The 27,455-nt window shown below is 40.7% G+C and overlaps 1 protein-coding gene across 1 annotated transcript in view; it reads left to right on the forward strand.

Annotated features, from left to right (window-relative positions):
• The window catches only part of spryd3 (SPRY domain containing 3), an 80,259-nt gene that overhangs the window by 33,468 nt on the left and 19,336 nt on the right, over positions 1–27,455 (forward strand). Inside the window, exon 7 of the mRNA XM_084720309.1 lies at positions 7,627–7,776. Within this exon, the coding sequence (XP_084576435.1) occupies positions 7,627–7,776 (150 nt within the window). The remainder of the gene's footprint in view (positions 1–7,626; positions 7,777–27,455) is intronic.

Consider the following 27,455-nt stretch of genomic DNA (forward strand, 5'->3'; position numbering starts at 1 on the left):
TGAACTTTTAATTAGTAGGCTGTAGGGAGTTGTAGTGGTTTTGTTCAGGGGATGTAGAAGCAAGCTAATGTCGTGTATTTCATGGGAATATAAACAAAGTCATAATGTAGTTTAGGTAGAGTCATTTTAACCCTGTTCAGCACTCAAGGATGCATGAAGTATAAACATCACCTGTTAGCTGCGAGCCTATAAAAAACACAGCAGCGACAGAGTGGCTGTGACCAGCTGTGGCATTATGACGGTGGTTTTCAGTCCGTGAGGATATTCATCTTGGATGTCTTATACACAGAAAAGTGACTGATGGACAAGTCAGATTTAGCAACTGGAGGGCATCCAAGCCAAGTGAGAGATGAATTAGAGCAGGGAATCACAGCCTTTGGACAAGGACAAGGCCAGCTCATTTTCCAAATTAAAGTGGCACATTTGGCCCAGATCATTCACATTTGTAATGCCCATGTTGTAGTTTTAAAGCGTATAAATTGTACAGATTTATTTTGAGAGAAGAAATTACAGTGAAGCAGAAATATCCAGGACAAGGAGATGAAAGAAAAGAGGACAAAAAAACACTTTTACAAGGACCACAAGTGAACAGACAATGGAAAATGCACAAATAAGGAAACCCACAAAGAAGCAAAATGTAATGAAAAGGATAAAAATATAAATGCAGTAAAGGCAACTGTCATCACATAACTGCTGGTACGTGATGTGTAATCAGATCGGAGTTTGAGTGACAAGTTTGAACTGCATGATAAAGAGAGGTCTCTTAATTTCAGTTTCACCTTTCTTTAAGTTCCCCCATTAGGTGTGACAGGAAGCTGGCAGGACCACTCTCTGGGCGTTACAGCTGTTTCCCAGGCAGCAGCTCAACAAAACACGGCCTTGCACACCACCATCGCCATTCTCACCGCTCAGAATTATAGGAGTGACTGAGTGAGCAAGAGAGAAAGAGGGAGAGAGGCTGTCAGCTATCTCAGTGAGGCATGCTTTGCTCAAGGCTACGTCTCTCTTTTTCTGCCCTCTCGTCTCTCTCTCCCTCTCCCGCTTCCATTACTCAGCAGCAAGAAGCAAAAAGAAAGGTGTGACTGAGTGTTCATCGCACCGAAACTCTCTCCTCCTCTCCTAAAAGAGCCAGCCATTGTCCAGGCATGAAAGTGCAGAAGGTTAAGGAGACGCAAGAGTGCACACGAAAGGGCAGTTTGCAACAAAGAAGGTGGAGGTTAATACGGTTATCCATGTGAACAGTTCATCAGCAGAGTTGTGTAAAGGAACCATTAAGAAATTTGGTTTGGTTTCAGGAATGTGAAAGCATTTTCTTTGTCTCCATTACTATAAAAATGCATAGCAACAGGGCTTTGTAATAAGACACAAATAAGACATTATGAAGAATAACCAGATCATTGCTCTTTAATTTGCAAGATGTTAGTCTATTGGAAGTTTAACTGTACAAAACTAAACAGTCATCAGGTCCAAATTTTATATAATGACTTTAGTTTAAAGGAAAAATCTGTAATATATTTACTATAATTTGTCATAAAATGACAATGATATGCAATCATTGATTAAGGAAACATGCAACTGGCTTTTCTGACAAAGCTACAGCTGCGGTTTCCTCCTTGGAAATTCTGGAATACCTATTTTTGTTTGCCTGTTTCACATTAGTTGAAATTAATGCCAAATGTTCACCGAATGACTAAGTGTCTGTTTATGAGTCGTAAGAGTAGATGTTTATAACACTTAAATTGAGCAAAATGTTAATGGAGTCTGGAGTTTGAGTTCAGTGACTGCCTGTCTCACTGCCTGCCAGAGGGTGTATTTTCAGAGCAGACACAACACATCCACTCAGCCAGAGCCGAGCGCACTGCACAGGTTAACAGTCTGCAGAGTCAGACTCTGCCCTTTTTTCACACGGTGAAGTAAGGATTAATTTCAATGAAACAAGACTTGGTTATTGTTGGAAGACTAGACAGATTAACAAAGACAGTTTAGGTGAGTTTTACGTGTTTTTTCTGTTGAGTTTGAATGTGTTTTCTGATGCCTAACACATCCATCGGTCGCTGATGGATGTGCTGATGATCGCCATTTGGAAAATTTTAACATGTTGGCTAACCCTGTAACAGGCTTAACTTTACATTGACAGACAACTGACAGTTAAAAACTGCTGATCAACTTGCACTCGTCTTGCACTCCTGCAGCATTCCTGCAGCCTGCCTGACCTTCATTGAGTCATAGGAGGGGGCGGGAGGAAACAACTCACTGTAACCATTAACTATACACTAAATAGGGATTCAACCTATGTAATATGGCTCCAACTCACAATTTGGACTTCAGTAATTGTTTTTGGATGCAGAATTGCCACATATTGTTCCTTAAGCAGCATAGTTGTTAAATTGTTCCTGCCCCTCTTCTGGCATTTCCCTTGCTGTTGAAATTGTCAGAGTGTTTCTGCAGTCTTTATGCAACCAGACTGACAACTGGTAGCTGAAGGAATTATGTAACTGTAGACACAGGCTTTAGTTTAATAATCCTGTAAAGTCAGCTCGGTCTGTGCACCCCATACAGTAAGGTGTGATCACTTCATATGGTTTGCCTGTACTTTTTTGGGGAGGGGAGTGTCTTTTATGCCTTTATTTTAGATTGGGAAACTGAAGTGAAGATTGGAAAAGAGAAGGGAGAGTAGGGGGATGACATGCAGCAAAGGGTCGTAGGCGGGAGTCAAATCCGCTGCCACTGCTGAGAACTTATCGGTACATTGAGCAAATGCTCTACCAACTGAGCTACCAGGCCACCTTGCCTGTACTTAGTTTGAGAAATCGAGTTTAGGTTATAAAAATTTTCAGAGAGTACTCAGCTGTTTGATGCTAAGGCACCGTTTTTCTTCATGATGCCATGTAGAGTTTTTGAACACCGATGGACCGATGTTTTTAACTGGGTACCTGTTTTTTTTTTTAGCACAAAAGGACGGAGGCAGCAAATACTGGCATTGCTGTCACAGTTTCAGACTATCCCACTGATCAGATGTTTGTCGTGGTAATGCAAGCTAGCAAAATATTTTAAACTAGAATTACCTCCTCGTGGTGGATGCCTCCGGCAACCAGACGACTTCCAGTTTACAATCACGTCTGTATAATATATATAGTGAAGACTTTGAAGGAATTTAATAAAAGGTCTAAAGTATATTTTTCATCACCATAATTACATGTGTGATTCCAGTGAATAATTTCCAGTGAGAAACATGCTGTCTTCACTTAGAGACTGTTTTTACAGTCAGGAGGACAGAGGACTGATAGAGAGCTGAATATTATGATGTCAGAGTGAAGCTCGCCTTCGCCCTTTTGGATATAAAATGTCATCACCTCATCTAGGGCTGCAACTAATGATTATTTTCATCATCGGTTAGTCCGGCGAATTTTTTTCTAGATGAATCGATTAGTTGTTTGGTTCATAAAATGTCAGAAAATTCTAATTAAAGCACAAGATGACATCTTCAAATGTCTTGTTTTGCCCACAACCCACGTATATTAGGTTTACTGTCGCAGAGGAGTAAAGAAACCACAAAATATTCACATTTAAAATGCACAGACAGATTAATCAGTTATCGAAATAGCTGGTGATTCATATAATCGATCATATGATTCATTTAATTAATGTTTGACTTATTGAATTATGGCCAGAAACATATGTGTGAGGTCACAGTGACCTTTGACCCTCAGAATCTGCTCAGCTCATCCTTGAATCCAGATGGACGTTTGTGCCAGAAGTAATGAAGTTTCCTCCAGGCATTCCTGAGATATCGCGTTGACGAGAATAGGACTTTAGGTAACAGTGACCTTAAAATTTGACCTTTGACCACCAAAGTCTAATCAATTCATTCTTGAGTCAAAGTGCACGTGTTTGAAGTTTGAATGAAGTTGGTCAAATGGTTCTCAAGATATTGCATGCACGACAACAGGATGGATGTATGTTTGTACATGTGTATTTAACATGTGTCTGTCTCACCTCAAGAGTTATTTGTCTTCTCTCTAGCTGATCAGGTCACACAGTGCTTAATTTATCATGCAGTTTTTCCACAATAGTTACAAAAATCTCTAATGATGGTCATATTATACCTGTGGTTTGACTGCTGCATGCCTTGACCAACAACCTCTTGTTTTTTTATCTCTTTAAATCAGCTGAAATCGGCGTTTAACTGAATGTTATAATATATAATATGTAGCTACACATGAACTGTGCAAATACTGTTGTCAGCAGCAAGTTTGATCTGTCCTCAAGCTGAGGGACTGAAATGAAAGTTTTTGACTGCCTCAGCTTCATTTCTGAGTTATTTTCAGTTTGATGTATCGCTAAGCAACAGGGAATAACAAAAAGGGAAAATGGAAATAAGTTAATTGAGACACTTGACTTTTTTTCATGACGTAGATGTTGAATAGCTGTTCCCACCAGGTGTGTCCTTCAAGTGGCTGGCTAGTGAAAAACACACATGCAAACACAAAAGGCTTAATACAGAAGTAATTTTGTCCACCCCCACCTTGTCTGTCAGCCTAGCCTTTCAAACCGGGGGCGTATTCGTCATTGTGCACATGCTCACACATTTGCACACATGCACTCATGGCATGGAAACAGTGCAGCCTAAAGGCTTTGTGGTTGCCTAGCTGCCCACCTACTCACCTGTACCCACCCATCCTCACCTGTTTAGATGCTTAAGACCAAAATAGACCTGAAAGTAATTAGATTAGCATCGGGTGCAGTGCATGCAATCTCAAGTGGCTGTTGATACTTGTAGGATAGTCAGCTTGGGTGGTTCATTGAGGGTTTGACTGGGTTTGGAAGAGTCAATCTGTCATGGTGCCCACTCACTTAGGACACACTTGCAAAAGCTAGTTGCGTGGTTAAGTCCTTCGCCTCTGGAACAACACTGAGCTGAGGTTCCTGCCCAAGCTTGATCTGCTGTGTCTTCCATCTTCTGTCAGTCTTACTTCTTACACAGACTTACATTTCTGTCTGAACTTTGGCCTCCTGTTGCCTAAATGACCAAATTTAACTAAAGTAATTAGGTTTATTTAGAAACTTTAAGCAGAACCAAATGCTTGAATCAGATAAGTTTGTATGACGTGTCGTCTGAGGGGAAAAGTGTTCATAGCCATTCTGAATGGCCACTCTCAAAGTTTAAGGGTTAAAAATCCTGCCATGTGTTCACGAGCAGTTGGACTCTTGATTCTCTATAAGATAACATGCAAAACATCCTTTGGGTGCTAATACTGTAAAGCCCAGTAGGGGCAGTTTAAAGACAAATTAATAATTAATCATCACCTTCTCTAGGTGTTCAGATAGTTCATGTAATTTACAGTTTTCAGTAGGTTCATTTACTTTAAATACAGTTAAGCACTGATGTAAGTAACTGAAACATGCACTATACACAGATTACACAGAACTGCAGTGTAATCATTTGACTTGTGATCAATCTGAGGTGACATATATAGTTTTATTAGTATGTACAATTTAATTTGAAGAAAATCCTACACTTGTAAAAGGATTTATTGAGCAACCGAGTCTAATGTTCAGGCACAAAATTTGGTTTATTATCTTCCAGCAGGAGCAACAATAGCCTAGGTAGTTGGTATAATACGCTGGTTTGGACTGTAGAATTGAAAGGCAGTCATATATCTATTGTCTTAATTTTGAAAAATTCAATAAATATATTTAAAAAAAGAAAAAACCTGCCATTGCAGCATGGGGCGAGAGGCACTTTTGGACAGTTTCTCTTGAAGGACATTCATGGTGTTGCACTTTTTGCAGCAAAAATCGTTGTCTGCGGCTTTGATAGCCAGACTGCGCTGTGGTGCTTTGAGCTAAATGCTAACGACACTGACAAAGCTAACCCACTGATGTTTAGCAGGTGTAATGATTAACATGTTCACCATCTTAGCTAACTGTGCTAATATGCTAACATGGGCTAATAAGCACTAAACGCAAACTACAGCCAAAGAAAACCAAAATACTGTGGATAAAGTAACAGTTCATCCCAAAATCAAAAATACATATTTCCCCCTAACCTGTAGTGCTATTTAGATTTTTTTTATGTGAGTTTTGCAGATGTCGGCCGTAGAGATCTCTGTCTTCTCTCCAGTATAGTAGAACTAGATGGCTCTCAGCTTGTGTGGAAGTAATCCACAGGCCTTTTCAGGCAGGAACTACTTTCTTTCTGCAGTGGATTCTACCGGAACTACTTCTGAATCTTTCTGATTTACTTTCCTTCTACTAGAAAGAAAGTAGTACCTGCATGAAAGTTACCTTAAGTAACCATGCCAGGGTTTTTGACAGGAGACACTGGTTTTAAATTTTTCAGATGTGTTATTTGGTGCTTTGAGCACCACAAGCTGAGTACCATGATGATGCAAAGATGCATGACGAAACAGGGACGTTACTGTTCACTGTCTAATTCCTGAACACACAAACATTATGGACACATTTTTAGATTCAGTGTGATTTACACATTCCAGCGATGTCAAATTATCTTTGATGTTCTTTAAAGAAAACATCCATAAATCCGCACAGTCAAAGGGAGAAAATGCTTCCGAACTTTCAAGTAGGAACGGGGGTTGGGGCGATGGACGACACCATCATCCAGTCACAGTCATCGTCCACTGAGCCTTCTCTCATTGAAACATAGTGATTTAAAAGTGCCTTAGAACTGATGAATATATGTGTGAAGGAGTGTCGGTCAGAGAACACAAAAATGAAGGATTGGTTAATTATAATAGCACCTTGTGTCTCATTTACTGAAGGATAAACAGCATGAATTAAATTTATCTGTGCAAGTGTCTGTTCAACATACATAGATATAAAATAAAGCACATAAAAAAGATATCCGTGACATCATCGTCTATAGTTTCACTCTGGACATCGCTATATGCACGTTCAGTAGACATCGCCCAACCCAAGTAGTAACTATTTTGTTTCTAGTAGACAGAAAGTAGTTCTGGTAGGTTCTACCATACAAGGAAGTAGTTTGTATATGCTCACAAAAAGGTCTGCAGATTATCTTGAGTAAGTGGGTCATGATTTCTGGAGAGAGATATCGCTGTTGAATTTTTCAGATGTACTTTTTTGGTGCTTTGAGCACCACAAGCTGAGCTCCATTTAGTCCCATTTAATTGGAGAGAAGGCAGACATCCCTATGGCCGATATCTCCAAAACTCTGCAACTCAGACCAAAGCTATGTAGAAGGATAAATAGCATTATAGGTGATAGGAAATATATGTATTTTTTTTATTTTGTTTTGCCCCTTTAAACGATCTTGTCTTCTCCATGAAATTAAGCCACGATTTTCTTCCTCCCTGCCACGACTCCTTCTTGTCTACTTCCCAGCAGCGTAGATGCATGAGTTTGACCATTCTTTTACTATGCGCGACTCTTAGAAAACACATGCTGGCATCAAGAAAAGAATTTGATAAGCTCAATGGCAAATGATTCCAGTGGAACCGGTTCTCGATTCCCATTCCCAGGTGTGAATGTCAGCCTGTACTTTAACATGTTTGTGTTAATTAGTCCCTTTTTTGTATTGTTCATTTTTTAATATACTAACTCCCATCCTTCTTTCTTTTCCCCTTTGTTTATCTCCTTCCTCAGCTCTTGGAGTATGTTGGAAAAGGAAAGAGCATCATGGACGTGGGTTTGGCCCAAGCCCGCCAGCCACTCACCACCCGCTGCCACTACTATGAATTGGAGATCGTTGATGCTGGGGAGAAGTGCTATATTGCTCTGGGCCTGGCAAGAAGGGTGAGCTTTCTAAGAAAAGAACAACTTTTGACAACTTCACACACACCTACACTCAACAGAGAAGCTTTTTTTTTTTTTTTGCTTTTTTTTGCATTTGGCCCTTTCCCCCATTTTTCCACAGTGTTATATATTTGGCAGTGTAGTTCAATGAACTCAGGGGATGTGGATTTCAGAAATGAGCCTCCCATTGGCTGATTCTTCTCTACTGCTTTCTAATGCTCTCCCCCCCCTCTGGCCTCTATAGCTCAACAAGTCGTTGAGCTAACTACATGCTAATGATGGAAAACTTTGACAAAAACCTGAATTGGGAATAAGTCAGGTAATTAGCATGTACATAAATGTACCTCAGGCCCTGTCTTGGGAATGTTGTAAGCTATAAGGTAGGATCCCCCGCATGCATGCAAATCACAATGTATGGAGAAAATCTGATGAGTGGATAAGCCCGTAAATACTTTTTTGGAGGATGAAGAGATTGTGAAATAGACTGGACCAGTGGTAAACATAGTGGGACTGTCATAAGCTTTATTTTCTTTCCCATTATCCAGCAGTTTAGCTGTTCTCTTTGCATCTAATGGCCTACTTTGGGCAGATGAAACACCCCCAGAGGAAAATACAATTAAAAAAATTTTAACACCTCTCATTTGAGCCCTTATTTCTTTTTCCAAAGAATGCACATGCGGTTCCCATTTCTGCATTAGCACTGCAGCTTTGAAGAATAAAACAGACAAACCTGAAGATGTTTGGGAACTGAGTGAGGCTGATACACATTAAGAGATGCACAGAGTGAATAGAAGAGAGATTTCGATATGCAGATGCATGGAAATAAAGAATAAGCACCAATAGTTCAGGATCTTGCAGCAGTCGCAGTGGGGCTGTTTTGAATCCTCCTTCCTAAGATTATAAAGGACAGGATTAAACTTGTATAAATGTCTGCCGTCTGATAGATGGTTACTCTCGCAAAACCTATTTGCATTACATTTTTTCATTACATTATTCTTCTGACTCAGGAACTATTTCTTCGACAGTATGGGTTCATGATTTGTGAGTTTTTTACACCCTGTAAGTTTAGCCTCCAAAGTGTTATGAGTGTGAAATATTAGTGACTGCCAAAGCCAAGGCCTGTGGAGAGCTGCCAGCACTGTATCTCCCAGGGTCAAAACTCTGCTCCTTTTAATAACAAAAATAAAAGATGAAACTTGTACAACATCTTCCAAGGTCTCAAGAGGCAATTTATATAAAACAGGAACAGAGGGATGTACAGGTCACTTAATAATAATAAGACAAAGAGAGCTGTAGATGCATACAGAGAGAGAAGAAATGTACTTACAGTGCATGTGTATGTGTGTGACCTACTTACTGGTTTCCATCCAAACCATATAACTGGTTCATTTATATGACTGTGTGTTACAGCCCCTGAAGATTCAGCACTTCACTCACCTGACTGGAGTTGTTCTTTTAGGTGACGACTGTATGAATATTATTGGTAAATATTAAAATCTGAACATCCTTTTTGTGGATGGACTTGTTAGGGTTGCTGACTTTTCCAAATTTGTTGATGCTCAAACATAAAGACACAACAATAAATCAATAATGCCAGTTGTATTGCCGCCTTCATAGCGATGCAGCTCGCCAAACCACCCTCCTGGTGAAGTCTGTGTTATATTTAACCGATAACCGTATAGAACATTTTGTGTAAATTTTACTGTAATGCTGCAGCTACGGTGCATATTTTTCCATTTCGCAAAAAAAAGTATCTAACAGGTTTTGGCCATATTTGTGGAAACAGTTTTTAAGCTTCGTGTCTCTGGTTGGGAGTTTCTCATGGCAGCGACTGACTGACGTGTGAGATCCAGAGTTGCTAGAAGAAATTTCCGTGGTGCACTGCTGACCAGGGGGGAAGTAACGAATGACAGCTACTCATGTTACTGCAATTAAGTGGCTTTCTTGATTAGCATTTTTTCAAGTGTGTAATTTTGCTTGAGTGTGTGTATGATACTGGGGTGGCCTGGTAGCTCAGTTGAAAGAGAATGCGCTCCACGTACTGAAGCTGTGAATCCTCTGTAGCAGCTGCAGGTTCGGCTCCTGCCTTTGCTAGACGAATCTGGTGACTGCTTTGTGTGTTCTGCCATCTTGCGGCGCTGCAGTGGCACGTTGTGTCTGTTGCTCTCCGTGTCTGCTGGTTTGGTCTAGAGGGGAAACCCAGATTTGCAAGACTCTTGCAAAATTTTTCATGGTTTCAGTCAAAATGTTCACTCTCACAAGATCTTGCTGATCAGGGGTTCCCTTCTACATACTGTGTGTGCGGTTACGTGCCAATAGTGACAGTACAGATGATTGAATTGACCGCCATTTGTAAGTGGTGAAGGGTCCTTTAGCTAACGTTATTCAAATGTTACTTAGTAGGTAAACGGTTGTGACATCAGCCAGAAATGGAAAATGAAGAGGAGAAAAAACAGACCACCTCTGCCACATTTAAGTCAGGGAGCACTATGTTTGAATCAGGTGTGTTGGAGCAGGGAAACATCTAAATCATGCAGGACAGGGGTCCCTGAGGACCAGGGTTGGGCCCCACCGATATAAGATATATTAAAAATATATATGAATTCACATTTTTCATCAGGTGTTGAAGATTTTCATGAACAAAATTCCTTTGTTAATATTTTTGATCCACTATGACACATGGTGGTCCTCTGTACACTCAGTGAATCTCTGTAGAGTCTCTGCTCTCAGACAGCAGCTGTCTTTATGAAGTAAAGGTTTGTGTATTTTTCATTCTGTTTTTTTTTTCCCCAAAGTTGAAGTTTGACACGACTGTTGGAGCAGCTAAACTGCACTGGTTCTTCCTGACTTTCTAGAATTTGTTTTCAAAAGTAAACTTTAAATGTAAGTGTCAGAATAGAAAATTGGAAACGGCATTGTGTGACGGCACGGACTAATTTGCGCTCATACTGTAGAGAGATGCTGCCGCAGCAATGGCGGCTTGCTAATTTCCGGTTCTAAAAATCATAACTAACTAGTGACAGTGTTTCACCTACCTTTGTCTTGAACTGCCCCTCTTGGATTTATATAGCTCTTTTCAAGGCCTATGATCATTCAAAGTGCTTTATAACACATCACATTCTCTCTTTCATGCACACATACAGTGCCTCTGCTCTGAAACGAACCATTCATATGCATTCATGTACTATGCCTTTGTGGACTGACCTGCTGATCTCCCGGTTAGTGGATGATCCCACTCTACTAGTGAGCAACACTCCTGTCTAACCAGTCCTGGACCACTCCGAAACATAAGTATCTGGGTCAGGCTGGAGACAGACCTACCTCCATAGCGCTCATTGTTGGAGAAAGGTCTGGTACACATTCTGCTATAGAGGAAAAAGATCCTGTCTTGTTTGTTTCTCTCTCTAAGCCCAGGATGCAGCGACGGTGCTGCTGCAAAATAGTGTCAGGTGGATTTGTTTTGGTTGAACATTTGCACATTGGGAGGCGAGCTCTGGCATTTAAATGGCTACATCACTGCAAAAGAAAAGGTAACAGCTGTTAGCTTATTTACATTGATACCATTACCATCCCAGGCGCTAATTTGCCATTTGCACGTGTGTAGATTGCTGTCTCTGAGGTTGTTGTTGTTTCCCTGTGACTTGGAAAAGGCAGATAGCGGATGCCATGATGCTGACGGAAACAAGTCACCCAATGGCAGGCTTATGCCCACAGAGTGCATCCGGTGAGTCAGATTAGGTAAGGGTCACTTCCTCTGCCTCCACTCTGGCTGGTTTGCCTCTAACAAAGGACAAAGTGCTCTTTCTCAATGGATTGTATTGTTACATTTTTCTACATTCAGCAGTCAGGGTTTTTTGTCCTCCCAGGAATACACTGGATCATTTTGATGGCAAGCCACCCTCGATTTCCTGGACTAATTGAATTCAACTGAACTGAACATCCTCCCCCTACATGCGACAGGAACAAAATGACCCCCCCCCATATCCTCCCACTCGGAAGTACAAATACATGACCTCTTGGACTCTGAACTCAAGGAAAATCTGAAAAGGCCTATTTATTGATTGTATTTATGTTTAAAAATGTATATTGCAATTGCACATGAAACTACTTACCTGTGACTATTACATTCATGCATCTTGGGCTTACCTCAGACCTCAGAAGAACAGTCTCATGGCCAGGAGGTGAATTGAATCCACCTGAAAAAAAGTTGGTGTTGAGCACAGAATGAGGTAAGGACCTAAGTTCTCACTCAGCGTCTCCACTCACTTTCTCTGGGCAATGTCCTGAATCCAGTAATGAAGCAGGTTTTTGAAACATGGTGATCTCATATTAATTTTTTTCTCATTGATCTTAATCTGTCTGCCCTACATGTCACCAGACAAATTCTGAGGTCATTACCCACTAACTATTTGCAGTGCCTTTTCCACTGTCCGGGATGGAGAAGATCCAACTTCTCTGATTTCTCAGAAAAAGACACACCAAGGCATGCATCGAAATATAGAGCTGCTAGCGCTGCCGTCAACAGTCAAGCAAACCTAAACCCTGATATTGTTTTAAATGTGATGAGGATGATCATGTTGCTACATCATGCAGTAATGCTGCCAACCCCACTCTGTTGATGGAAAAACAGTTCCAGAAACAGCAGATGTGGGTCATGAAGAACACCTGGTCAAATCCATCAAACTGGGTGCAGTCCCTGCAGAGGGACAGACAGGAGCTGCAGTAAAACAATGTTCCATGGTAAAGTCTCCACTATTGTCCACTTTCAGTACAACGTGCTATAAATGGGCTGCACTGAGCTTGACTTCACCTTTCCACCTGAGATCTTGGGTGCATCAGTGGATGTTTATACTCTTTCTTTGGAGGTGCCTGGTTAAATTTTCTCAGTCTCCTGTGCTTACTGGCACTAAACACTAGATGTCTCATACAAGAAATACTTGGAAGACAACATGACAATCAGTCATTCACTCCCATTTGGATACAGAGCTGTGCTGAAGATCCTGGAACTCGGACACAGTCAAGTGACAGTTATTATGGCCTTATCAGGATGGAAAAAGTCCACAAACTGTTCCAGTAGAACAGTTGTTCTGGAAGGCATCTGCCTGAGCTTGCTCTTTGCAATCTGTCATTGTCGAACATCTACCCTCTTTCCTTTTGTCTGACGGCTTGATAGTAAAATCATGTCTTGTTGATCTTTCCAGTTGTCATTCAGGCCAGTTGCCTGTCATCATGTCGTACATACCTGCTAGGTCTGCTGTCACAGATATGCATCATTTCAAAGGAGCAAAATGTTTGAGTGGAAAGAACGCCCTAAAACAAAACTTAACAGCGTTCCAGAAGTCTTTGCAAAACATGATCTTGATTTTGGCAGAACTGATCAGACTTTCAGATGAAACCCTGTTCAAGCAAAGACCAAGACCTATTCATCCTCAAGACATCAACGCTGTTCCTAAACATCTTCAGGAACTTAAACACTCCCTGAATGGGAGTAGAGAAAAGGAACGGCAATGTGTGAGTCTCTTTTGACTACAGAAAACTGCAGACCGTCAGGCTGGAGGACACTTTGTCAGCAGGCTCTGGATCTGAGTAGTCTGAATGCCTGATCTGAAATCTGGTCGAAATGGGTGAAGCAGACAAATCCAAAACTGCCTCTGTGTGTCCCTTAGAATTCTGGGAGTTTCATCGAATGCCTTTTGGAGTAGCAAGCACCAAGCATCTTCCAGTGTCTTATGGAGAATTATTTGGGAGAGATGAACATAAAGGAAGTCCTTGTTTTCATTGATGACTAACATGAAGCAAGGCTAATGAAAGTGCTCGGTCGGCTGAAAGAGTCTGGCCTAAAACTGTCTTTGGAAAAGTGCATATTCTCCCAAACATCTGTTTGTTACTTGGGACATGTGGTTTCTTGCAATGGTGTTCAAAAAGACCTAGATAAGATCTTTACTCGCACAATCTGGGCGGTGCCCAAATCCTTAAAAGAAGTTGAGTTATTTCTTGGCTTTACTGGTTAGTATAGAATGTTTGCGAAGGGTTACTCTGTCATTTTCAAACTTCTCCATGATCTTACATCTGGTTATCCACCATCACAAAAGACATTCAAACCAACATTAAAACCAGAATAATCCCTGAACGCCAAAGAGCCATTTGGTGGCTGATGGACATGATAACATGTCTTTGAAACCATAATTCAGGTATGCACTTCTGCTCCAGTTCTTGCTTTTGCTGATCCCCAAAAGCCATACCTCCTCCATTCCAACATCAGCTCTGCTGTCCTTGGAGCTGTGCTATATCATGATGGAAAGAAATCAGTCATTGCGTACACCAGCAGAGGGCTCCCTTGAAGTGAATCCCATTATCCAGCCCATGAACTTGAATTCCTCGCGAACACAGCTAGATTTTATTGGCCAAGAATGTCTGCCGACGTTTACAACAACATGAGAACTTGTGAAAGATGTGCAAGAAGGAAATCATTGCTTGAGTGCTTGCTGCTGAGTGTGGACTGTTGAAGTAACAGATGGAGTTAGAAATTTTGAAGTCTGCAGTTATTAGTTAACTTCCACACAGCATGGAAAATGCATGCCTGAAGGTATGAGCACACGTGTTAAGCACGTTAATGGGAATTCCTGTTATGTGTTAGCATCATGCTTATGGACTGATAGTGATACTCATTTACCATATATATATATATATGTATATCTGACATCGTCAGTCGGATTCACGCCCCCAGGAGAACTGTAGGCTGTGCTTGCTTCTCTGCGAAAAAAAAACAAACAATACTCCAAATCTACACTTTAATTTATTTAATTATTGTCTGTGAATTTAGAGACAAAACTGCCAGAATATCCTGTGCTAGAGCTAAAAAAAAAGAAAAGAGTACACGCGCACACACATGCTCTCAGTTAAAGACATGCAGACAGCGGTCCCTGGGGTGAGGAAGACGTTGAGTGGTGATAACTCCAGTCCCATTACCTCCTCAGAGCTCTCCCCTCTTCTTTCTTTTTTGCTCCACTACTTTTCTCTCTGCATCTGGGTTTCATTATAAAGACATTAAGCTTAAGTCCAGGAGAGGTGATAAAGCAGCAAATTGAAGGGCTTGGGTAATGACTGTTTACTCAACAGCAGTCGCAAGTTTTTCATGCTGGTCTTTTTCACATAGCATCATGTGGTAGGAAAGAAGGCCTGAATATATAACATAAATTTGTCATTAATGCCCTGCAGATGGCCATCTTCTGCCCGTCTGTCTCTCTTTCTGTTTGTTGTGGTTCCTGAATTCAGACTCAACTTTGGATTCACTGTTTTTGATTCTATAAGATCTCTTTCTTCCCCCATGCCGACTCACTCTGTCTTGACGTCTTGCAGTAGCTGATTACCTCTCGAGGAAAAGTAACAGATTTTAATTGTGGCATGGTTCTTTTGATGACAGTGTTGGCCAGTCCACCACTTTAGTCCCAACTGAAATATCTTGACAGATATTGCATAGGTGGGGAATTTGACACCGACATGGTCCCTATAGAGTGTTTGTTTACATGCCTTGTAAGAATAATAAAGTAGTTTTCATTTCTTTAATAAATTGGTCTAAGAGGAACATTTTAATTCTTTCTGTTTGTGACAGATTAGCATTTTGAGCCTAAACTATCCCACTTAAAATCCAAAAGGTCTATTTAGGTATTATTATTATAAGTAGTCTAGTGTATTTATATATAATTAAACTTACAAAATATAAAGATCAGTTGATCACCTATCTTGGCTTGATGAGCTGATGATACTGAGCCTCTCTCACCATCCACACACCTTGAAACCTTTGCCACATTTAAAGTCTTTAGCTGTGTGTGGGCCTGGCAAAAAACAACTAGCTCTTAGGAAGACCAAATAAAAGGCAAAATTGTCTGGTCGTTATTCCAAGAACAGGAAGTCAACTCATACTGATCTTCACCACCTATTAACCTTAGTTTCTTAAAATATCGTCCCCTTTCCTGCTGATCCAATCTTTCTCTGTAATTCTTAGCAGCTTTCACATTTTTTCCTGGACTTCTTTGTGGTTCTTCATCCTGAAGTCAGCTTCAATTGAGTTTTCAGCGTCTGTTGTTTATATCCCAGTTTCTCAGAAATGACCGTGCATCTGGGTTACTGACCAAACTGAAAAAATGTTGATGTAAAACTTTATGCGACGAAGTTTACTTCGGTGATCCCCTGACTTTTAATCTCTTTAAAGTTTTCAATTATCCAGTGAAACGCACATTCATATCCCCATCAGGATGAATTGAAATAATTTTGGTAACACCCTGGATACTTTGGGATTGTTGTTGTGGCCTAAAAATGACAGCAGTTTTTGTTGTTGTTGTTGTATAATTCATCGCAAATCAAAGGCAACTTGTTCTGGCGCAAATAAAAAACAAAATAATAATAAATAGAATAAAAAGAACCATACTTAAAGAAAAAAAAATTAAAAAATTGCATTATTTGTTCTCCACAAAGAAGCTAATTTTTGGAGCTCAAACTCAGTAAAAGAAGCACAAAATTATAAAATATAAGAGTGTAAAATATAAAAGCCAATAACAATTACAAAAGTAAATAATAAAACATTGAGTTGCTTCACTGACGTGCACGTGTATGACATTTGCACAGTGAACAGCTATGACTGATTGAACTTGTGAGAGGATATGATGATTGGTCAAATTTGCAGAAAAATTGCAGTTATCAGACAAAATTGCAAGGCTGTAGAAAATGCATGGTAATTGGTTAAATTTACTTTAATTGCTGTGATCGTAACTTCCCAGAGGGACTGATTTACATCACACCATCTCTAAAGATGTATTGCAAACACTCACTAAAGGAGGCTATTTTGTCAAAGTTACAGGCCAGTGTCACATGAAGAAAATATAGGGTATGCCTCAGCCTCACATCGTCATTTTACTGTTTGAAGTAGAGATGCACCGACCGACCAGCCAGAGACCGAAACCGACCAGTTTTCAGCGTGACTGGCCCTGACCGGTGACCAGCCGGTCAGCGTCACATATCCGATTCTGTATCCCGATTCTGTGAGTGTGGGGGAGTAGCAAGGTAAAAAGTCACATATCCGATTCTGTACCGGTCAAATTCACACATATGCACCACATGATGGTCACATTATGCGCGCAACAACAGACTGTTGCTGGTCACAGCCACACACACTCAGACACATGCAGGCATGATTTCGGCATTAGCGATAGATTCCAAGTACAGGACAAAGAGAAGGAGATGGAGCAGCTAAGCAGCTGACGGTGTCGCCAAACAGCGGTAAACTTTCTAGCTCTTCAGGCTAATGTTAGCCAGCAGCAGACTGCTGTTCACAGACTGACAGTTAAAGTCTCACCTCCTGTTCTGGCTGAGTGTTGATGCGTCTCCTCAAACATTGTCATTTAACTTTTCTTTCTGACTGCAAAGCTTGACTACAGCAAACTGCTGCGCCGCATCAGTCTCCGGTTTATTTACATCTGCTTCCTCATGTGATCACGTGAAATCACATCCCACGAGATAATTCTCCCTCTGGTACATAATCTTAATATAGTGAATGAATAATTATGAAATTATGAGATGCACAAGGACACAATGCACAATAGTTTCCATAAAGATTGAAAATCAGAATCGTCCAAAATTGGAATCGGCAGGTCAGGCCCTTTAAAAAATTGGAATTCAGAATCGACCGAGAAAATTTAAATTGGTGCATGTCTAGTTCAAAGTGTCCAAAATCGTCTCTTGTATTTTGCTGCAATATATGTATGATCAAGTCAATATGTTTATCCACATTGACATTTTATCCATGGTTTACATTTTTGGTTATCCTGTCATTGAGTCATTTTCTTCTGCTCCTGTGTGTAAGAAAGAGAATGTTAATTCTTAAATCATACCTGCTTACTGCCCTTACAGTTGTTTACAGTCTTTCTGGGCTTAAACCCACAAGAAGCCTACAGTTACTGTAAAGTAATTCACTCACTAAAATATGCAATAATTATGATTCATGTATATGATGGAATAGTCGCACTAGAATGTGCCAGAGACCATCAAAATTAGGCTTCTGCAGCCAAAGTCTTGGGGGGGGGGGGGGCATGCCCCTGGACACCCCTAGTTGGCTACATCTTCCCCACTGGCTGGCTGCTCCATATCCTTGTGGAAAGCCCTGCCACTGTGCCAAAGTACAGCCTCTCAGAGCTGCTTATACGGCTGCAGACTGTTCCCAATGCAAAGATGCCAAATAAAACGAAAGTCGAGGTTAAACACGTTGAATCAAATTAGCTTGTTTAAAAAAGGTTGAAGTAAATTTTTGAATCCCCCAAGCTGCTGTTGCCAGTTTCCTGTCCAACAGGGAAGTCAGAGGAATTTGTGTTATGTGTTGTTTTGTGTGTTTTGTAATCTAAGATCTGTTTTGACCCTGCTGCCATTCCTAGACCTGCCGTGACCTCTCGCTTCCTCTCTCATTCGTCTGAAGATAAGGGTCTCCATGAATGTACAGCATGCATACGCTTGGTAGAGTGCTTGTTTTTCATCCGGTACACACAGCGGTTGCTAGGCTATGGGACAAAGAGAGATCTAGGCTCAGTTATGGGGTGGAAGGAGTGTAGCTGGTAGATGTGAGTGTGGGGGAGTAGCAAGGTAAAAAGTCGGGAGGTAGAAAAATCAAGGGAAGCTATTCAGAATATGAAAAACACAGGAAAAAAAGCAGGAAAACCCTCATGTCCTGAAAAACAAACAAACCCCTAAAATCCTACAAAAAAGAAAAACAGCATCACGTTGTGGGAGGAGAGGGAAGTGAAGAATCAGGTAAGTGAAAAGGATGGAGGACTGAAGAGACAGATTCGTGTTTGAGCAGCTGTCGATGTCTGAATGAAACTGATGGTTTTCTCAGTTCATTCGTGACCTTCTGACTCTGATGAATGTATTGACTCACTCTCTGTTCATGTACATAAATACAGGCATAAAGCCAAGCACACACACAACCTAACAGTATGCACTCTTACGCACAAACAAGAAAAAAAAAACAGCTCACACTGCTCAGGAGAGTGGAATGGCTGTATTTCCTCTGTCCTGATATGACCTGGGACCGGGTGCTGGGAACAGCTCTCTTCCTCTTCCTCCTGTGATGCAGCAGTCCTACTAACCTTTTTTCACTGCTGCTCATGTCGAGCCTCTGATCTGCAGGCTGAAAAACACACAGCACCACCTGCACAACAGTATACAAGGTGCTGTGTAGATTTGCAATATATTTAATCAGTTATTCTATTAGTTTATAGACAGAAAATTCATCACCAGCTATTTTGAGAATCAAATAACAGCCATTTTTAAGCAAAAGCTACAAACATTTGCCGTTTCCTGCTTTAATGGTGAAAATTTTATGGATTTTCTTGACATGACACATGACAGTATCTTGAGCCACTGGACAGGGATGCATGCGTGTTGTGTTGTGCTGATCATTACCTTCTTCTAATGTCCAATACCAAGTCGATAACTGTCAGATATAGTGAGCAAAGGTGGATGATTTAATATTTCATAGCTCTAAGCCAATTCTAACTGACATCACTATTAAGATAAAAACAAAGAACACTTCTGACTCTTCAAATGTTTGTTTCTTTTCATGAAGTGCATCAAAAACTTCCCAAATACACTTTGGATTTTACAGAGCAATTTGCCTAATAATTCATATTAAATGCTTTGTTATAATTGGTCAAATCAGATACTATGATAGCTTAATTGGATATAATTTAATTATTGGGAAAATAAATAATATTCATTAACTGTTATTTGCTGATGATTTATTGGCTCTGACATTTATCATGCGTTCCTAGTAGAGATGGGTGATTGAACGAATATATCTTCCATTGATGATGGGCTGAATCCATGGTCAGTTTTTTTGTTTTGTTTTGTTTTGTTTTGTTTTGGCCAATTTTTGGAGCGATATTGGGACGCAGTTCACACCCACTCAGCAAAACCAGCTGAGCTGGGTGAGGAGTGAGAGGAAAACAGCCTGGAGAGTTAAGACTCTTCACAGTCTTTTTACACGGCAAATTAATGATTTAATTCAACCGAACAAGAGGTGGTGATTGTTGGAACAATGGACAGACTAACAAAAACACCTTTGGTGAGTTTTACATGTTTTTCTGTTGAGTTTGAATGAAGTGTGTTTTACGAGGAGTTAACGAGCCAATGAAGCTAATCTTAGTTTGGTAAAAGAGAGAAACTTGATTTCAGAAGGTGTACAGTTGCATCTCTCTGTTTGATAAGGAAAACAGGTGTGAGAATATTTACTTTATGAGGTTATTTTGTTAATTGGACATAGTGAAAATACACAGCGCATGTAACATGGTGAATTTGTTGCTTGCGCACATCTCCCAGGTGAGGAGGTGGGAACAGGGACAAAGATATCGCCAACTGCTGATTGATGGGCCGATGATGGTTGGTTGGAAAATGTTATCATATCTTCCAACTCTAATAGTAGCTAGTGGAGGCTTTCACATCAGCAAGGGAATTTTGTCTTTTTCTTTTCTTTTTTTTTTTTACAAGGCAAATATTTCTCTCAGGAGTTAGTAGAGACCAAAAACAGAGCCAAAAGAGAATGAAAGTATAATTTGCTATATCCGCATAAAAGGTGACTTATTCACAATTTGTTTCCACTGCCGCAATGTTGAAAGAGATTCCTCTCCCAGGTGCCTTTATTGATGGTGTTTCCTTACAGTCTGAATTCCGTTATGTTGTAATGATCTCAAGGCTCATGTTTGACCAGTCCTGCATATATTTATCTCCAAGGCCATTGGAGAGTACCAGCTCTGAAGTTGGGAGTTTGTGTGAAAGGCTCAGGATCCTGAGTCTTAAAATCAAAATTGGACCCGGGTTCCTGCAGTTGAAATAGAGGTAATACCTGAGTGACTACAAAAGGTATATAAAAAGAAAATTAGCTTTATTTTTTATGAGTAAAATGCCGCTAAGCTCAACATTACGTGTGTGCTCTGCCCTGTAATCTTCCTGTAATCTCATTCAGTAACAGCAAAGTCAGTAATTTACCAATTTTATGTGTTAGTATCAAGGAAGCGTTTGCATCCATAAAAAGTGATGAACATGCCCAAGCACATGCACACAAATAGGCTGTTGTTCTCCTCACTCCAGTTGGATGATCAGCTAATGTCAGACGCTTGTTGTTATCGTGTGAGGAGCTGGAGGTTTTAGCCTGATGACACAAGGTTAAACAAACAGACCTGCATTAGTTTTCTACACAGTCTCTGCCCAACCCCTATAGGTGAGGTTTGGCACGTACGAACAGAAACGCACTACTTTCCCTCCCTACAAACACACACACACACACCCATACGCTCACATCCGTTGTAACTCATGGCTTAAGGTATATTTTTAGACAGCTCTGTGATATGACAGTTTGATAACTGCTGTAGATGATGGGTATCTGCTTCTACATGGTTCAACGCTCGGCCCGCACCTTTCCGCTCCTTACTCTTTCAGACTTGTTTACTCTGCCACCGTGTGGAAATGCAGGCTGCTCTGATGACACCGCTGTAGCAGCTCTGGATCTGATATTGCAGGCCTGTGTTTCGCCATGCTGTGGACACAACGCCAGTGTTTGTTGTTCTTAGAGGCAGCTTACATTTTTCTGATGGCTTCTGCAGGCCAATGGGTGTAGTGACCATTTTTTGAAAGTTTATAGTACATGAGAGTTGACCACTACAAACTGAGATTAACGAGTTAATGTGGTATGTTGAGCCTAAAACTTTTCAATGTCGTGACAGTGGCTCTGTTTTAAAGACCAACTTCATCTTTGTTCAAATGGAAACTCCCACTCAGTCATTACTGAGGAGTCAAGGAGTCCGATCCTCTCGCAGTTTCAGCTTGGAGATGTATACAAACGGTGACATTGCAACTTTCATAAGCTCTTAGCTTTTTTAGTCTAAAACAGCCTTTCTCAAACTTAAGAATGTCACAGCTTGCTCGTAAAACACACTTTAAACTCAACTGAAATAAAATATAACCCACCGAAATGTCCACTGTGCAACCTAAAACTTTCCTCTCACTTCTCTCCACTGAAGGTGCCTCCTGTCCCCACCTGCTGTGGTCATTGTCTGCAGGAATCCGATTCCCTGTTGTCAAGCTGCTCCCTGTCAGTCTCAAAGACAGTCTTTGGTCCCAGTTCGGCCGTGTTCACTGAGAGGCTGCTGAGCCCAGTTCAGTTTCCCATGTTGTAAACATAAACACTCCCCCGGTGCCCCAAGCTGCAGGTCCGGATAGACTCCAGTCATATCACAGCCTTTATCTACACAGCTAATTGAGCTAATGCCAGCTAGGAGGCTAGCTACAGCCAAAGGGAGTTACGACAGAGAGTATAGTGAGCATCAGTTAAATCGGCTGAAGATGTACCTGAAGATGTTTTTTATGAGTGATATAGATTCTCAGCCGAGGGAAGGTGTTGTATAGGCAAAATTACTGAGCTGTATGTTAGTAATGTCACCGCACCAAGGTGTATGTAACGTATTTACAGCTGCGCAAGCTGTAGGCATTGCGTTGCCATGGGAACCTCAGATGGTGATGCAGGAAATCACTTTGTACCCGTTTGCGTTGTCATTTTAACATTTACAGTGTTAAACAGGACATTTGATTTCCATGTATTCTTAATTACGGGACAGTTTCAGATCTAAGAATCATGTTTAAATACGCTGTTTCAAGTTTAATTGTTTAATATTCATCGTAGCTCTCCATTATAATGATTTGCTCCTCTTAACTGAAGAAGGCATCGCTAGATTGCTCCTTTTTGTGCAGAAGGAGAGTCGAATGATGCGCCATGCACAGAGCCTGATGAAGAAAGCCTGAGTTAACAAATTAAGTTGAAAACCACCATTGCAATACCTGCTATCTCTGACTGGGGTTTCAGGTTTTGTTGAGCCAGCTCATGCAAACAAAGCCTGGCTTTGCCCTCAGCTGGTTAACATGGTGATCTCTCTCTTAAATGCATTCCATCGAATGTTGATAGAGAAGGAGTGTAAGTATGATTTAGTGGCGCCACTACTGATTGAAAAACAAAAATCACAGCTTTAAATGTTGTTATTTCTAAACCACAATAGGTTGGAATGTTTCTTTTATCTGAGGGAAAGTTGTTCCAAGTCCCACAAAACAATATGATCCGCTATACAGAATTTATGGATGAAAACAGATTCTAACTGGGTGGGAAAAAACACATTGATTCAGGGAGTGAGAAGAATCTGAAGATTAAAATCTTATTTTTACACTCTCATGTTGTTTTTGAGGCACTTAAACATCCTGAATAAAAATGTTCTGTCCTCGTGTTTTGCAGTGAATCCTAAGTAAAGATAACACAACCTTCTGTTCTGGCTGCTGTTTAATTTCACAGTGGATTGTTCCAAATAAATTTCAGGTGTTTAACACTGTAGCAGCTGCAGGATGTCAAATTCATTTGAAGACAAAAATATGTTGTTTGCTGCCAGTTGACTGTTCACGTAGTCCGCCCCCCTTTACTGTTACTGCACCTGCCAGGCTTTCCCACAAGTTACATCTGCAGTTTACGGTAGAGAGCAATGTGTCATACTCTGAGAACCACCGCCTACCGGAGGGGAAAACAATCGGCACCACATTGTGCAACCAAGGCCTGAAAATTACAAAAGAAGCTAACAAAAATTCCCGCAAGTAGTTAAAAACATTTCAACTTTTAGCATGTCAGAAGAAGAATAAGGAATGTTATACTGACAAAGTTAATGAGTTAATCTTTCTCAGTGTACCTTCTCCTTACCTTCCCTTTTCTGGAGAAATTATCCCTTTGAATGGCCATAAGTAAAATACTGAACAACTGTTTAATAGTTATATTTACAACCATTTGATCAAATCACCAGGCAGGATTGTCATTAACCTAATAAAGATCAAAACTAGACTTTTTATAGCTTGTTAGTTTCAGTCTCGACAGTTTGTCTGGACGCATTAGCAGCTATAACCTCTTTAATTAGGCCAATTCTTCCTGCTTATGCGTCACTTGTTTCTTCTTTTCTTTTTCAGCGTTTCAGTTCTTGAGGACCTGAAATCTGAAAGTCAGAAATCCAGTCTTATCTCAGTTTAGGGTGGCATTTAGGATTTCTGGTATGACAGAAACCTGCTGCCTAACTGCATTTAGAAAAACATCCTATCTTGTCTTAGGATAGGAGTTTAGCTGTAACAGAACCATCCTGACTGAACAGTTTCATAAGTTTGGATGGCAGACCCTGTTGAAAATTCAAAATAACTGTCACGAATGGCAGCAACACCGTTGATAGGTCTGTATGGAAATGGAAATGAAGATGGGGAACAACATAACGCAAAATATTATGATTGAAAGGCAACTCAAACCATATCATGACGGTTTAAATTCCTTGTATACCACCTTTTAATGGGTATATATCGGCTGCCAAGATGATTAATTTTGAATTTGATCGTCTTTCGTCTAAGATGCAAATCCTTATCATGGGTTGATAATTGGCAAGAAAATTCCTGGCATGTTTAATTTCTGATTCACCAAAGCTAAAATTGAACGCCCATCTTTTCTTGTCTATTCTCAAGCTAGCCAATGTTGAGTGTTGTGAGACAGCTGTTGTCATGGATACAGGCGGCCTTAATATGGTCCATAGGATGCTAAATGTCAGAGCTGCTAGTTACTTTGACAGCTACTTTCTGAAGATGGAAGAAGTCACCACCAGGGTAGCTAACCTGTACTTTTTATAAATTTAAAACTATGATGGGTAAGGTTTGGTTCATTCACACTGGAGCTACGGAGTGAAACAGTCCGCATCTTGTAATCAAGGAGATGCAGAACCCGCAAGCCTTTAAGAAAAAAGGTCAAACAGTGGCTGTTAGATAGCATTTCCAAGTCAGGTCATGGCCGATTTTAATCCTCTGTAACAGGGTTTAGAAAATACACATATTGGTAGATATACAGATTATGCCTTTAATTTTAAAGGACAGCTGAAGATATGACAGGAAAGAGGGAGAGAGAGTAAGGGAACGACACGCACCAAATGGACAGAGGTGGGTGTCGAACCCACGGTCGTTGCAGAGGACTCACAGCCTCAGAACATGGGGCAAATGCTCTACCAACATGTGCATTTTCTAAACCCAGTTATACTGGTATTCCTAATTGTTACTGGACTGTTGCACTTTGATGTGACATGATGTGTTTGTGCGTCTCCCGTCATGGACATTATATAGCTGGCTATATCTTGTTGTTGCAAGGACAGTTTGTTGGAACATCAAGGACTACGATGGAAATGAATCTTGGACATTATTGTATTATCCCCGACAATGTCATGCTGGTACTGCTTTTACTATTGTATTTGAGCCTTTGTCGAATAAACTAAACATGACGGGACGAGTGCTGATTCAAGAATGAATGTTACAGCTGGATAAGATCAAAGATCTGAGATAGGACAGGACACAGCCATGAGTTTAGGAATTGCTTTTGTAATAGGAAGATTGGATTTTCCTGTCTTGGAAACTTAAACTAAGGTGGGACAAGTAGTATTTTCTGTAATGAGGCCCCTGGATTCTTCACCCTGTTGGTGGTGCATCCCACTTTTCCCATTTTTCTGTTGTTTGCTCGCAGACAGAAGTGGCGATTCTGACCCACAACTGTCAGTGTGGTGGAAGACGTCACATCGTCTGAGCCACAGAGAGAGCACAGACAGATGACAGCTCATTAGCTGTGTTTCAGATTGCACACTTTTTCTTTTTACTTCAGATTTCACACTATGGATTGCGATGGATGTATGTGCCAGAGGGTCAGAGTTTAAGGCATAATGTCATTAAATGCACACTGCATGCAGCCTCGTAGGGGCAGGGACAGTATGGACTAAAAGTAGAAGGACAGCATGCATTGTAAAGCCCAATTCTCTGTGTGCAGAGAAGGCAGTGCTGCTCTAGTTATCTCACTAAACTACTACCATATTTATTTGTCGAATAGAGCTCACTGCCTAGATGTTTTGATTGGAGATGATGGACACAACAATTACTAAGAAGATGGTTATGAAAACAGGCATTTAACAGTTGATCCATTTATCAGACACACGTCTGCGGTTTACATTAAAGCACTATAAATCCACCCGTTATTTGTTCAGCCGTCCCTAATGTTGTCTTATTTCAGAGTGTTCCTCAAAACCTCTGATCAGATTGGTGTCTGTGGATCATCAATCAGGCAGCAAACACCCAGACGCTCCTCTCCTCCTCGTGGAGATGCAGCCAACATGCCAGTCAGCCAGAGGAATCCTCCGGCTTGTGGTTGAGACAAGGGGGAAGAGGAGCAGACTTGGCGGATCAAGGGTTTTCAGGCTTGGAGCAGTAGCTGCATTCCTCCATGTCTCTCAGTCTTCCTCTGCTGATGTCTCACTCTCTCACTCACTCTTGCGTTTTCCCCCTCCCCTCCTCCCAGTCCATTTCCATTTCCTGTTCCTCAAGCCCCGATGGGGTTGTCAGACTGGATCGTTGATGTTTCCACGATGTCCTGTCCTCAAATGCTGCACTCTGTCTGCCTGGTCCGACCAAGCTGTCGGTCTGTCGGTCTGTCTGTCTGTCTGTCTGTCTGTCTGTCTGTCTGTCTGCACTGTCCCTATTACTCATTTCTCTGCTCCACACGGGTGCTAATAGCCATAATTTCATCAGCTCTATTTTGTTTTTGCCTCTTCAGTCTCTGTATCAGTCATCAGTGGCTGCTGTTTTGTTTGGATAAAAGAACATTTCCCTTTAATGGCTGACTTTTTTTCTTTTTGGATGTCATCCTTGTCATGTTTTGGGTTTCTCTGGCCTGAGACAAGATGAAAATGTCTTTTGGCTGCTTTTTTTTGTTTGTTAATCAGTCCCTCCAGGAAGCTGCGATGTTGTGATAGCAGCAAGTAATGCAAAGTCAACCAATCTCTGTGAATTCATCACAACCTTGCAATATTGTCCAATCAATGCAACTGGCATAGCAGTCCCCTGCACAAACATACATGTGCGTTGCAATGAACCGATGCAATGGTTTATTATTTGCTACTTTCTGTATGTTTATTTTTTATTTTGTCACAGGTGATGAAAAGAACACATTGTTTATTTATATTATTTTTTAATGTTGTTAGAATTTTTTGCTTGCTGTATTGATTGAGTTTGAGCTCCGAAAAGTTTTTCTTTCTTTGTGGAGTACCCCCCATGTGCACTTCTTCTTTTATTAATAAAACATGGGGGGGGTTTGTAATCCTGAGCATCTTCGGCAAGGTTATTCAGAACACTCAGAACAGTTCAGAACCGAAGAAGCTTCTTGGATGAGACACGAAATGTCTTTAAGAACCCAACCAAGTCTAGTTGCCTACGATAACCCTTCTACGAAGTTTTTAGGCATTTTTTGCAATAAAATTGCAGGAGTGGAAATTGCAAAAAAAACAAACAACCCCCCCATTTTTTTTTAAACAATTAGTTAAAAATAAGAAGAAATTTGTTCCAGTGAGAATAAAACCACTAAATAATATTGCTAAATAGGCTCTGGATTGCAAAAATTAAACAAAACAAAACACTGTGCTTTATTAGTAAATGAAGATGTTCATGTGGGGTGTGTTCCATAAAGAAGCAAAATCTTTTTGGAACTCAGTCAGTCAAACCAGCAAGCACAAAATCCTAAAATATAATAGTGCACAAACCATTGATAA

This window comes from Lutjanus erythropterus, chromosome 6, assembly GCF_056507025.1.
Source record: "Lutjanus erythropterus isolate fLutEry1 chromosome 6, fLutEry1.hap2, whole genome shotgun sequence".
Classification (NCBI taxonomy): domain Eukaryota; kingdom Metazoa; phylum Chordata; class Actinopteri; order Lutjaniformes; family Lutjanidae; genus Lutjanus; species Lutjanus erythropterus.